General features: G+C 41.6%; 2 protein-coding genes across 3 annotated transcripts in view; one reads left to right on the forward strand and one right to left on the reverse strand.

Annotated features, from left to right (window-relative positions):
- The window catches only part of kcnab1a (potassium voltage-gated channel subfamily A regulatory beta subunit 1a), a gene marked incomplete at its 5' end in the record, with an annotated part of 72004 nt that extends 61769 nt beyond the window's left edge, over positions 1-10235 (forward strand). For both annotated transcript variants that reach the window (XM_079272205.1, XM_079272206.1), the window contains 8 exons: positions 1212-1255; positions 1422-1508; positions 3061-3146; positions 4738-4858; positions 5154-5248; positions 5877-5997; positions 6355-6443; positions 6577-10235. In XM_079272205.1, coding sequence (XP_079128331.1) covers positions 1212-1255; positions 1422-1508; positions 3061-3146; positions 4738-4858; positions 5154-5248; positions 5877-5997; positions 6355-6443; positions 6577-6666 — 733 coding nt within the window. In that variant the 3' untranslated portion in view covers positions 6667-10235. The remainder of the gene's footprint in view (positions 1-1211; positions 1256-1421; positions 1509-3060; positions 3147-4737; positions 4859-5153; positions 5249-5876; positions 5998-6354; positions 6444-6576) is intronic.
- Positions 10236-10429: 194 nt separating this feature from the next.
- On the reverse strand, positions 10430-12467 carry ssr3 (signal sequence receptor, gamma). Its single transcript, XM_079271277.1, has 5 exons — positions 12259-12467; positions 11819-11945; positions 11411-11509; positions 10919-11050; positions 10430-10690 (listed from the first exon to the last, which is right to left on the reverse strand). The coding sequence occupies exons 1-5, from the start codon at positions 12389-12391 to the stop codon at positions 10624-10626; spliced, it is 558 nt and encodes a 185-aa protein (XP_079127403.1). The 5' UTR covers positions 12392-12467; the 3' UTR covers positions 10430-10623.
- Positions 12468-14579: the final 2112 nt, after the last annotated feature.

Consider the following 14579-nt stretch of genomic DNA (forward strand, 5'->3'; position numbering starts at 1 on the left):
AAAAGTTCATATTTGTGTTGTCAAATTTCACTATGACCCTGAAATTCTGTCTCTTGTGTTGTCATACACTGAATGCAAGCAAAACTACAGAGCAAAATCACAGTCTTTCTGATTGAACCAATCTATGAACTGTCTGAAACAATGGAGATCGGCCGCCCCTGGTGGTTGGTTAGGTATTATTTATTCAGGAAGACTCATAGAGATCGAGGTCTGACCAGAGAACATCGCATAAGACAATTCAGTCGTACAAAGCAGTCATCACACATTGACACACTAATTTGCACATCCGCAAATATTGTTAAGAATATCAGTGAGTAAAACGTCAAAGTCCATCAGAGGAGCCGAGTTTCAGTCACACGAAAAACTACAACAACAAATCTGTTCTCAAATCTATTGATAATCCGTCATGTATATGGCGATAAATTACACAAATCCACTCTGCAAAGATTGCCTCTGCCTCTGCCTCTCAACAATGAACTTTTTCTCTGTAACAACCTGAGCAACGTCCTGCCCCGTGCAGTAACCAGTACAGTAACCAATGGAACCAATGGAACAACCAAGTCCTCTGCTGAGTCTGGAGAAAGAAATAGAAGGACAAAGAAAAGTTTTACAGCACTCACACACACACACTCACACCCTCTTTAGCGGAGACCGTCCAACTGGGTGTGGAAATAAGGTTGAAGTTGTTCCTGATCATTCCTACATGTCTGTGAGGAAGGTTCAGACCTTCACCTCTCCAGAGTTTGGTTGCATAATGATGCTGAACAGTTGAAAGCTCACTGACCCATTTACACAAAACAGCCCGACGCAAACTTTCTCATGTCATGTCCCCCAGCCGGGGTCAGAACGTGATTTAAAAAGGCCTTTCACTCTGCTTGGAAAGCTAGACGACTGATATTTAGAAGTTGATTAAGCACCAGAAAGTTCAGATCATATTTGAGTTATTTCTATGCCACAAACATCATCACACGAGAATAACATGGTTCATACACCCATTCATGCTGTCTATTCAGTCATTTACATCGTTGGTTCCGTGACGTTACACTTCACAAGAAGGTCAGAAGAGCACAGAAATAAGAAGTAACTCTTTTCACAGCCATGTCTGTGGGTTGAAATGTACTCCGACAACAATGAACCCAATAACCAGAAGATAAGTATTCAATTAATATTTACAATGTAGCTCATTGTTTGCTTTGTGTTTGTCCCATCAGGGCAGAGACGGAAAGAGGACTGTCCAGGAAACACATTATTGAAGGTAAAACATGCAAACACATCCACATCCACACACACACACACACACACACTCACACACACCAGATAAACAAACAACTTTTAAAATGTTCACTGACGACAAACCTTAAATAACACTGCTCGTTAATTCACCCTCTGTCTCCGCCTTTGCGTCTCTCCGTGTGTCTCAGGTCTGAAAGGCTCTCTACAGAGGTTGCAGTTGGAGTATGTCGATGTCGTTTTTGCCAACCGCCCTGACAGCAACACTCCCATGGAGGGTGAGTCATATTTCAGGGGATGTTTTGTGTTCCTGGTTACAGTGACCTCGATGTCCATGTGTTCTTCAGTGTAGCTTAAGTTAGGCAGCCAGTCCTGTGTAATTAATGATCAAGAAGTTGTTTATTGGCATGCATATTAGCAGTGCATGGGTTCCTCGTTAGTCATCTGAAATGAATTGTGTACTAATGCATTCCACAGGTAAAGCTCATTAACTGTGGGGTTTCTCTCAATGCCGTGTTAATTAGTGCTCACAACTAATCAATAAGGAAGTTGGATGTCGATTAGTCAGTTTCTTTTGCTTTTCTTTCCTCAGAATTCCAGCTCTCCTTCAGAGGGGCTTTTAAAATGTTATGTATTTAAGCTGCGTCGAAATATCATGCATACATCAATCATACATCATACGCTCCCCTCATTGAAGACTGATATGATACTGATAACGCACATAAATGACAAACTAAGTAATGAGACTTTATGTTTTCACTTTGATGTGATAGTTTACATTTTGATCTTGTGGAAGCTGTTGTTTTTCATAATTTAGACTAGCAGTGTAGTATATGATGCATTCAAACAAAGACCTTGATTTTATTCTTCATAGATTCCTACTGTGCTGCAAACACAGCTTACTTTTCTCCACCATCTGCACTCACCGTTCATTTCCTATTTAATTCCTTCAACTGTTAGATCTATCGCTCTTCCTTCCTTCCTTCCTTCCTTGAATTCGTTTTACTCTCTATCTTCTTCTCTCCCTTTTTATATTGGACGGAAATTGTGGCAACTGGTACTTAAATGTGAGCGCAGTGTGCACAATCACAGCGTGTTGCGGGAGCTGGGTGGAGATGAAGGCAGGAGTAACAAGAGACAGAATTGTTTCCTTCGCTGGGTGCTGTGTTATTTCCTTGGACAGGATGGTATTAAGTAAGGCATCTGCGTTTGTTAATTATCATTTACAAAACTGAAAGGAAACTGAGAAGTCTTTCTTGGCCTTCTTGATTTTTTGCAGAGCTGCTTTTTCTTTTCTTTTCATTGTTTTCTTCGACGTGTTGTCACCTCAAGGATATGATAAACACTGAAGAAAGAAATGATCTGAAGGATTTGGATTCTTATTTTGAATATCTTGAGGTTTCTTTTTGATGAAGTGTTTGACCCTTAGTGACATTTTTCACAGTTGCACGATTGACAAATTGACTGCAGTTTGACCTATAATGCTCTTTTCTCACTCATTAAGCTTTAATAAGTCGATTGAATTTTAAAATGAACTCTACTGAGTGAATAATGACTTTAATTTATACATTGAAACCTGTTAACTGCATTAAGAGAAGAAGGAAACAGGGTGAGAAATACTGCGAGCCGAGAAGACTCACCCGTTTTGTTGAATTAATTTAGAATGCGCTTTGATCCAGCGGGGACGGACGTGTTTCGTTTGTGCCGAATTGAATTGAGGATAAATGTTGCTGTCTGTTGATAGCACTGCACAGCGTGGTTTCAATAAATAGATTGTTTACTGTTGACCAAACTGACTGATGCGATGTGGGCGTGTGTATATCTCTGCAGAGATTGTTCGGGCCATGACTTATGTGATCAACCAAGGAATGGCGATGTACTGGGGGACGTCTCGGTGGACGGCCATGGAGATCATGGTAAGACTTTGTTTGTCTCTGTTTGTCTTTTGGAGCAAAAAATAAATAAAAACAAACTTTTTCTATCAGTAATAAAAGTAGGTTTTGAACCTTTAGTGAAGCAACGTTTTTAAACCACACATAAGGTGCAGAATAGAGACTTCAATGTAAATAAACTGTTATTTAGTTGCTGTACAGCAGTTTTAAACTTTTCTGAGCTTGTCAGAATTAAGGAATGAAATGGTTTTTTTGTGATTTAATTTCAGGGGAAAGTTTCATGTTGCTTTGGCAGATTAGATTTAATATCCCACTGACTGGAATAACAGAAGATAGACACTTTACTGGGATTCAAACCTTTTATTTGTTGATTCAATGATCCATAGATGAAGTCTCAAGAAGCCATATTTACTCTAGTTATGTTCAGTACCCTAACATCATTAGAACCCATTCTTGTACCGCCTTGGACACATTGCTTATGCATAGTCATGGTTTTGAAAAAGTGATGAAAGAAGAAATGGGAGGAAAATAGAAAATTGGACTGTGTTTGAGGAAAACCAGTTTGTTTCTATAAGGTGTGCCCACAGAGGCAGAGTGGTTTCCTCCATCTTTGTTTGCGCTTTCCGTCAGAAACAATCTGCCTCCCGTTTCAACTCTCGCTGCAGTAATGCATATATACAAGGGGAGTATGAAGCCACAGCAGAGGGTTATGAAATAAGCACATGTCTAAACTGACATTCAAAGACCGAACACCAATTCCCCCCTCTCTCATGTCACTCTCTGGCCTCTTTCCCACCCTCTCCCTCCCCCTCTGAGCACAGCGCGAAGTGTTGACACTCTGTCTCTGTGTTCTCAGTGAAAAGGAGCAGATATCTTTGGAGAACAAAAGCGCAGATGAAAGCCGTGTAATTTATAGCATCAATAAAGAAAGGGGGGGGGGGGGGTAAGCACATCTCGGTGTACGACAAGGCAGGTGTAAAGTACACACACATACGCAGGCTCGAGGGGCATGTCATGGAGTTGCTGCACAGAAGGACAACATGTAATTTGTAAGTTGAGTGATGGCACCGACGTTATCGTTGCTAAATAGATCCCCCCGCCCTCTTTTACTGCTCTCTCATCCTGACATTTTTCACAGCAGGAGCCCGACAAAATGAAAGTGGGGAGCGTTTAAAGAAGCAGCAAACCGAGCGTGTGTGTGTGTGTGTGTGTGTGTGTGTGTGTGTGTTTTCTCTGGCATGTGTTCTTGAAGGACACATGGAGACCCAGATGAGAAAGTACAGAGGGACATTTGAATATGATGCCTCGGAGAGTTGTGATATGGAATATTGATTGGGTGACTTACTGTGAGCCCTTCATTTGAATTTGTCCCACGCTCCCACGAGCTGATGAACAGCCTCTCATCTCTTCCACCAAGAGAGCCCATCGCTATCTACGGCTACCACATGTTTGCTCTCTTCTACCCTCATCGCTTTTATTCTCCCCAGAAAGAAAACAAATGTGTTCGTGCGGCATTACATTAAACGCGACATAGAAGGATGATGCTGCAGTGAGTCATGACAAACTAATTCTTTCCCCTTTTCTCTTTGCCCTCCTTTTCTTTTTCTATCTCTAGGAGGCCTATTCAGTGGCAAGACAGTTTAATCTCATCCCTCCAGTGTGTGAGCAGGCAGAGTATCATCTCTTCCAGAGGGAGAAAGTAGAAGTGCAACTGCCTGAACTTTACCACAAGATAGGCAAGTATTCTTTGTGTTGTGTGCTATTGTGGCGAATTAGCCAACCGATGGCCCAAGAGAAGTTTGCACCAACGTCCTGTGGTCAGAACATTCGTCCACTCAGCGTCTCATAGATGAGTTAAATTCATGAAACCGATAAATAATCTCTGGACTTATCTGTTGCTCGTCCCCTCTGAGTTTTAATTATTTTTTTAATCTTTTTACATTTTCACTTTCCTCATTTCTTTTTCACACTTCTTCCTTCAACACATCTTCCTAACTCCTGTTTAACTCATTATGGTCCCCATGGTGACAGGAGTTGGAGCGATGACGTGGTCACCGTTGGCGTGCGGCATCATCACAGGGAAATATGAAAATGGCATTCCTGAATCTTCCAGGGCTTCCATGAAGGTATGCAAAACTTCACTTCACCATGATTATTTTCTATAACGCATAAAATGGATCTGCTCTGTTCCAAAAGTAGAAGGACCGTGTGGATTGAAGAGAGAGCTTCCATCCTTAACAGATTTTAAATTTTCTCACGATTACTTTAATTCGTGTCAACGTCAGGGAGGGCGATGGAAAATTGTGATTGAATGTTTTCTGCAGAAGCTGCTGAAGCTCTAGCTTGTTTGTGCATGTGATTTATTTTTAAGTTTTAATGTATGGAGACTTCACAGATGATCAGTGCTACCGGAAATTGTACCAAACTAGACAGCTTTGTATGACATGGGGGTCAGGACTTCAAGATATATTGATATATTAGGCTCAATATCACTGTGACAATCTCCTTCTTCTAAGTCTTTTAAGTCTTATGTTCTTAAAACAAGTGACTGAATATTATGCAAACGTACACTGGAAATGATTCTGAATCTTGTTTTGATTGTTTTGTCATTTATCCTTATTCTTCATTGCATTATACAGAGAAAGTCGATTTGATCTTTCTCTCCTTCATGTTTCTGTGTCTAATCTATCTCACACATAACTTTCCCTTCCTCACTCGCTCATGGAATCTCTTTCCTCTCCTCCCTCCTGCCAGTCATATCAATGGTTGAAGGAGAAAATAGTAAGTGAGGATGGAAGGAAGCAGCAGGCCAAGCTGAAAGAGCTCAACCACATTGCAGAGAAGCTGGGCTGCACTCTGCCTCAGCTGGCTGTTGGTAAGACTTCATATTTTATAGCAAATACTGTGGAAGCAACCGGAAGCAGGGGCTTTGAAAAACACAACTTCTCAGGGCTTTCAAACAGGAACGTTTTAAATGTGAGACGTCACCAAATCCTTCACACAATGTCCGTGTTTGATTTCCCCTGCAGCTTACAGCGACAAACAGACTTCAACATCTATTTGTGCTTTCAGCTCCGATTAAATATCTCAGCTGCCTGGAAGGTAGAAGTAAATGTAATGTAAAATGTAAAATAAAGGAAACGACTAAAAGCTCAGGTTTATTTGTGTAATAATCAATAGTGCGCCATCAAGTGGGCTCTGTGGGAACATCAACCTCTCTTTCTCCCTCCAGCGTGGTGTCTTAGAAATGAGGGAGTGAGCTCAGTTCTTCTGGGAACATCCAGCCCTGAGCAGCTCACTGAGAACCTCGGGGCCATACAGGTGGGAACATGCAGGAACACACACAGCTGTTGTCGAGATCCAAATACTTTTCCCCCTTTTTTTTTGCCTCACTGTATATTTCACTTCCTTCCTGCCAGGCATGTTCAATTTATCGTCCTCTCTTTTTGCCCAGGTCCTTCCTAAGATGACATCTCATGTGGTGTCTGAAGTCGACCACATCTTGGGCAACAGGCCGTACAGTAAGAAGGACTACCGCTCTTAGACCAGGCGGGTGGACTCAGCCTTCCTACTCACCTACCTACTTAAGCATACTGCTACCATGGACCCACCGTTCAATGTTCAAGTCCATGGTTCTCTCCTCGGGCCCCGCTCAGCTCCAGCCCACTTCAGCCTGGAACAGACAGCCTTGCCCTGCACACATCGGGTTCATCTCAGGTCCAGTCCAGCTCAGCCAAGAGACGCTTAACCAACTCAGCTTTTTGCAGCCTCAAAACGACACTTCAACTTCAACGCAAATCAAAACTTTGTCCCCCCCCCAACCAAGGTGTTTTCTTTCAGCGGCGGTCTATTTAACTATGTCTATTTACCCGCACCACATCTCGGTTCAGCTCCATCCAGGGGTCTCATTAAGACATTTCGAAATCAGATGGCAAGGCTTGCAGGAACAGCTCTTAACAGTTTGTGATCCACATGCACACATATTTACACATTCACAGTTGGGATTTGAGCAGGACAGCATGAAAAGCACTGCAGGGATATTTCAAAGTAAAAGTGCCTTGCTCCAGGGCACCTTGATAGTAGTTGTTGAGGGAGACGGTAATGCTACTTATTCACTTTTCCTACCTACAATCCTCCCAGTGACTCAGACCCTCAGGTCTCAATCCTCCTCTCTAATGGCCAGACTTCCACCCACAAGCTATTTCATTTGAGCACAAAATTCATACTGAGCACATATTTTATTCATGACAATTGCCGTACCACAAGCTGAGCACATCAATACAAGCACCTTAGACGTGTGCGTTAAAGCTTAGGAAAGTAGACTCTGTTGCATGAACACCCCAGTCAGTCAGTGCTTTCATTTCATTGCCATGCAGTGCAGCAAACAACATTAACATATGAGCGCAATCATCTCACCTCTTGTGTCAGAGGCACTCACTCAAAACGTGGGGGGAAATGTCTTTCTTCTTTAATGAAATGTGAGGTTAAGCAGTGACGTGCTCGTACTTCTTGAAAAGAGCTTCATGAACGAGGCCTCAGCAAACCAGTTCCCTGTTAGCTTGAATTAATCTTAAACTACCTACCAAATAGTGTATTTTAGTGTATTTTAGTGTAGCACAGAATAGTATTCAGTAGATATTATAGGCTGGAAATCCTGAGTATATTATCCAACAGGTGCATGTTTCTCCTGCTGTAGTGTGCCTCTCGTTACTGTTCTACAAAGCACAGAATGAAACAGGAGCTTGATCAAAAATACTGCAAGCTTGTCAACTGTTTGTGATGGCCTGTGAAGCAAAGGATCGTGGAACACCAGTGGGATCGGGGGGGGGGGGGGGAGCATGTCGCCCCCGTGTGGTCTCTTTCAGGAACTGCTTCATTCGATTGTAGAAAAGAGAAATATTGCTTTGCAAAAGAAGTGGACTACGTTTCTCTCGGTTTGCGTTCATGTTTCTTGCCTGTGAACTGAACCTGCGATGCTGATTGGCTCAATGAACCCGGCAGAAAATGACTTATAGCAAATCTATGTTATGAAAAGGATGACTGGTCATGATTATAATATCTGCAAAAATTGCTTGTTAATGACACAAAGAGGCATATAGGCAAGGTTTTTTGGAATGTGGCAAAGATTACAGTATTTATTCTAGAGTAGTTAATATACATATAGAAATGTATTTTGACATTTTGAGATGTTGGAGATCTATGGGGATGTTACGTGTACATAAAATGTTACGGAATACTTTGTAACATAAGCAAAAACCAGGAAGAAGCCTCTCGTGCATATGAGGACTTCACAGTACTGTACGGTAAATACATAGATATGATGTAAATAGAGTTTGTTGCTCCTCTGCAGCGTTTGAGTCACAATTTTCTTTGTTTTTGCATCATGACGTCAGATTATGAAATCTGTATTTATAATGACATTTAAAGAAGGAGCTTCTGTTCGAACTTGACACCTTGAATCACTGTCTCTGACCAGGTGGCTCAGCTCTCACGGCTCGTGTCGCCTTCGTGAGTCGTCGTTCTGGTTCTTTTTTTGTCATCTGGAAAACAAGCCATCGCCGCGATCAGCAGAAATGTTGGCCTGGTTTCAGTTGAGTCACTGTCTTGTTGTCATCGGTGTACATGTGTTGACTTGTGGTTCAAACACCATCGAAGGAAATTTCAGCCTGTATAGATATGTTCCAGAAATGCTGTTGCACATACTGAAACCAAGCATCAGTGAGCAGTGTTTGGCTCCCGCTTTACTTTAAGAGGTCTGGCCTCGGATAATGAATCGACTTTCTTGTGACTATTTGCATTGACTTGTTGTATAAAAAGAAGTGTGACCTGAACTCCTCTTGGTCATCATTGTAAAGCAAACAAGCAGCAATTTACTAACAGAAAACATCCAGAAAAGCATTTGTATTGCTCTTTTCCCATAAAAGACTTGACTCTCCTTCTCAAAATATGGGCAAAAAGTGCTTTATATACTAAAATAGTAATCGGTAAACCGTCTGTAACTCCTGGTGGCAAAATGTGTGGTGTGTACTAACGTGTACTTTCAGTTAGGTTGCAAGTCAACAGGCTGCTTCTCAGTTTGAACCAGTGACCATGTTGGGCCGCGGCCTGCCGGTGTGCGTGGAGACTTCTCCACCCGACAGAGTGCCTTGACTCGAGTCCCACGACAGGAAAACAAAATCAGGGATGTCTTTCATTACGAGTTGTTCAATGGTGTCCGACAAATAAAAGTAAGAATAGAACAATAGGTATGCAGATTATTGTGTGATTAGATTGCCTCATCTACAATTAACTATTACCTCATTTGGACAAAAGCTTTTGAAAACAAAGCAGCAAGACCCTCATGGCACCGTTTATGTAGAGGTAATGTTTTTTCTGACGACCAACTGGTTTCTTACACTGCTGTGTTTTTACACACAACCACAGATGCTACAGCGACAAGATGCAGCGTGCGGCAGATGTGCAACTGTGCTTTAGAACGTAACCGCCTTGAAACAATTAGAAGAAAAAACGTTTCATGTTCTCGTCGCTCCCTCTCTTCATTCACTCTCTTGCTCGCTCGACCAGCGCTGAGCTCTCTCTCCCTTGTTGCACCAGGAAGGGAGAGGCCAGCTTTAGGATGCTGTGCAAACAGCCACAGACCATGCTGCATAGTACACCTTCAACATAAAGAAAACGACTACTAGAATTGCCATCCTCGTCCACTTAGTCCTTCCCTACAGCTTGTTACGGTGTACGGCTTTGTTCCATCTTGGCCTTCGTTTCCACCAAAATAATGTTATGGGAACAGTTCAGTCAAAGAGAGGTGAAAGTGATGGTCTTTCTTATCGTCTCCTTCAACCAGCCCTTTGCATCAGTTTGTCCTCAGAAAGAGTCAGCAGCTCAAAGCTAGAAACATTTAAGCTGTGGCTGAACTCTGATTCACAGAACATGAAGAGTCCTGCAATGTGACACGTCTTCAACCCAAGATCTCCCGTTCTGGTATGAAGCCGACCTACATTCATTCTCATAAAAATGTCAAGTCATCTACTCTGCAGATTTTCTACATGTAAACTTATAGATGGAAAAGACTTGACATCGAGTTTGTTTCTTTGTTTTGTTAAAGTGTTAAATCATCAGCGTATCTTTTTGTTTTCTCTGGAAATAGTCGATATGAAAGTGTGATTCTAATTAAATGCATTGCCAATGGAAACGTCAGTCTCACTTTTGTCCAACAACATTTCAACAGGTTACTAAACATAATAAATGAATATATAATCAATAAAAGGGCTCTCAAGCATACTGAATGGCACACACAATTAACAGAGAGGAAAAGTATACCTGGTTGCTTTATTTGTTACAAAAAACAGAAGAGACATTTGATCATGAATTTCATGAAGTTGAAATGTGATATTTCGGTCCGTCAAACCCCGTCCCTAACTTAAGTGAAAAACAAGTGTCTACCCATCTTTAACCCACTTCCTCCCCTCCTAACCAAACACTCTCCTCCAGATTTGATCCTCCTTTACTTGGAGCCTGTGGACAGCAGAGCGATGAGTCCTGAGGAGGCACTGATGGACAGAATGTAGTTGCTGGAAAAAAAAGTAAGTTAAGGCAAAAACTTCAGAGCGTTTAATGACAACTCGGAAAGATCGGAGTTGAAAGGATTTAGTGTGAGAATGTGCAACATCTGCCTTCACCCGTGTGAAGTGTATGGCAACAAAAGAACTGCACTCATGCCATTTTAAGACAAACGTTTAAGACTTCCAATCTCAAACGTTAATATGCTGACGGCTTGTACATTGAGATTAAAAGGATACACAGAGGGGTTGAAGTTCCTGAGCAAGAAGAAGGAGGCGATGATGACGAGCACCAGGAAGAGTGTGTTGTTGTAGAAGATGGAGAAGGTGGTGGCCTCGTAGTCAGCGACCTCATTCTTCTTCCACAGGATCCTAAACAGACAGAAAAATAACTTTCATGGTCATGCAAAAAAATACAAAGATACAGCACAATATGTGTCTCAGGGGCACTGCAGACTCTCACTGAATCAACAGGCTTTCCAGTAACAACGTGGAGAGACATTTAAAACGTTAACCCACGTTTAAGAAGACCGTCTCTTCGGCCATGTGTTCCTTTTTTTTGTCACAAGACGTCAGCACTACATTTATGCTTTATACACATTTATGTCTTGACATACGACACTAAAAAACACTGAATTTGCCAAAGCTAATTGTGAAAGCACACAAGCGCAAACGTCCAGCCCAACACACACTGTATCGAGGTTTGGCTTCACGATATGATGCATGTTTCACCTCTCGTCTTTCTCCTTGCGGGACATCTTGCGGTTGTCTGCCTCAGACAACTTCCTGGTTACCTCCTTGGAGACGGCATCCTCGCGTTTCTGGGCAACTCTGGAGGATGAGGGGAGAACGGTCACAAATATTTAGTATCAGGGAAAGATTTTTGTTGAGCCAGATTTATAAAAACAAGTACACAGCAGTTCCCCTCTAGTTGGTCGTCTGATACTTTGTTTACCAAATGTATTAACAGTGTTATTGCATTCAAAATGTCCCCCTATTCTGTGTTTATTAATATATAAGTCATCTGTACCAGCAATGTGACGGTAACATCAATGCACCCCCGATCTAACTAATGTATTCGCGCAGGTAAGAGAAACTTCAGACGTGACAGATGCAGAGTAGTGCGTGTCTGCTTCTTACTTGTGTTTGAGGACAAACTTGACGTTCTTGTAGGCAAAGGCCACCAGGTAGGTGCTGACCAGAGTCATCACAGCGTACAGAACTGCAGACTGGACAAGGTCCATGTGCCAAATCCTCCAAAACAGCCCTAGAAAGATGGAATCAATCAATCAATAATGGCCACATATGCAGCATGTTGATTCAATACATGTCATAATCCAGGTGTTCTAAACCTAAAGTCACCACACTGACAGGGTTAGCAGTCACTCTTATTGATAATCTTGTATTATTATGCTCTTCTGCCTTTAAACCTTTATGTGCTAATTCAGTTAATTCAAAGTACTCGTGAGAAGCTCATTAAATCGTGTTTTTCCTAAATTAACGTTACTCCTCCAGTTTAAGCAGTGGTAGCTAGGCTAGTTAGCATCAGCTAGCTGCTCCAGCCTCTCTCTGGTACTCACAGATGGGGATGGCAGAGACGATGAGTGCGTTTCCGTAAAAGAGAGCGGTGGACTTCGCTGAGAGGTTTCTGCTGAAGTCCTGGAGGAGAAGATCTTCCTCTGACTGCTGCTTGCTGCTGCCTTTGGGAGCCATGTCTGCGGATTGACCGGTCTGTCTGCTACTCAGCTCGGGACACAAGAGGACTGACACGTCGGAGTATGAGGAGAAGAGGGACGCGTCAGCATAAACCCGGAAATACACTGGCTTTCTTCTTCTTCGTCTTTATTTCTGGCACTGCCGCGTATTGCTGCCCTCCACAGGAAGTCAAGGGCACTGCACCAGTAACACTTCATCACTGGACGGTCAGTTAAAATATAACCCCATGTTTCCTCACTTTCCTCTTGGTCATAGTTGTGATTTTTTGTTGTTGTTTGGTTAACTCTTTGCACTATTGTTTAGTTAGTTCATTTACTATTATTCTATTTCATTGTATGTATTGTGCATTTGATATTTGCATTTTATATTTAATAGTTTTACTTAGTTATTTTATTACCTGTACCATAATTGCTGCTGTAGCAAAAACTGTCCCCTTGCAGGATTAATAAAGTAACTATCTATCTTCTATCATTTCGGCCTATCCGAAACCTGGCCGAAACGTTTACAAGAAAGCTGTTTCATAGCCCTGTAATACAAGTCGCTGGAGGGTTTTTTTGTACCTCTACAGATTTTTTCTCTTCTCCGTGCACCTTATAAGTCGCCTCAGTAAAGTTGTGACACAAACCCTCATTCTGCCTGACATTTACAGTCTGTAGATATAGCAGCTGAATGTTTACCTTTGTTCAGCTGTGTGCACCTTGTTCTAAAGATGTAGTAGGCCTATGTCTATTTCTGTGTGTATGAGCAACGGAAAACCAGATTTTCACATATTTGCAAATTCTCATTTACTCTAATGCAATGAAGTTGACTGGACTTTTATTTGTGGATTACTCTAAAACAATGTGTAAAAATTCAAAGTGTCTTGGCAACTTATCCTCTGCCCTTATCAAGAAAGGAGTCCAGGGAAAACATGGTAGCACCACCTGCTGGTGTATGCAAAACTAACTGAACATGTGATCAATTCAGTTCGTGTTTTACTGTTCTTTTAGTTTGGCAAACTGTTTTCAACCAACTCAAACTGGAGAAAGACATAATTGAAACAAATGTGCATGTTTTATACAATAAATCTTTAAACCTGCGCAAAGAAAATGTTTTTATGCACTTTGGATGAACTGGCCCTTTAAAAATATGTATGTTATATTACTTAATTAGAACTGCCATCTGCTTTCCAACCTGTTACTTTCTCATTCATATTTTTTTTTTTTTTAGTTATGCATTTTGGTGAACAGTTACACCAATGCATTTCCATACGTTCGTCAAGTTTGATTGCGAAACAGAGGTTGTAATTCTGCCATAGCCGGATGTTCAAGAGCAAGAACAACTAAAAAAATAACAGAAACACACAATGGTAAGAAAAGAAGATAGATAAATAAGAATAAAATAAACTGAAAAGGTATGTTAGAGAGAAACAGGTGAAAATGGGTGAGGAGAAATCAAGAGAAAATACAACGCGTACCTTCTAACCTAACTACACAAACAACAACAAAAAGGTTTTGAAACATCAAAAGGGCTGTTCCTCTTTTCTCCAGAGTTCTTACTTCTGCATGAATCATGCTCAGTGCCCCACCACATCCCATTCACATCAGCACATTTATTAACATGCCGTGTCTTTATGACTGAATAAATACCTTTTTTTTTTGGTAGTACAGATATTTCCTCCTTCCTATTTGGAAACTCCAAAAATACTTCTTCAGTTCAGCAGTTTTGACCATTTCATGAAATACAACCCTAAAAACCAGATACTGCAATTTGAAAAATCTTATTTTTGTGATGGTTTGAAGAGCAAACGTTCTACAAGAGCTACTGCAGCAGAGTTCAAGAGTTCACATTTCGCCCACTAGAGGTCAACATCTACATGTCTGTACATGTCTGTTTAGGTATCCGACTGACGCACACTCCCTGAGCGCCTGGCAACGAGTGCAGCAGTAGATCTGCAGGTTGTAAATCACAAGGATTCTAAACAAGCAAGAAGAGTAAGGGCATGACCTCCTGCTGCTTATAGTGGCAGAGAAAACGTATTTATTCAGTTACACAGTGTAGCGAGGTGGATACCATTCAGGAGGAAGATATTTGAGTTACAATCAGCTGAAGTTTGGACTGACTGGAGAGACTTTTTAGAGACTAACGGGATAAGTGAAGACTATCTCTCCCAAAAGCACAACAAAAAAATGAAATCTCCATAAAC

This window comes from Melanostigma gelatinosum (assembly GCF_949748355.1).
Source record: "Melanostigma gelatinosum genome assembly, chromosome: 7".
Classification (NCBI taxonomy): Eukaryota; Metazoa; Chordata; class Actinopteri; order Perciformes; family Zoarcidae; genus Melanostigma; species Melanostigma gelatinosum.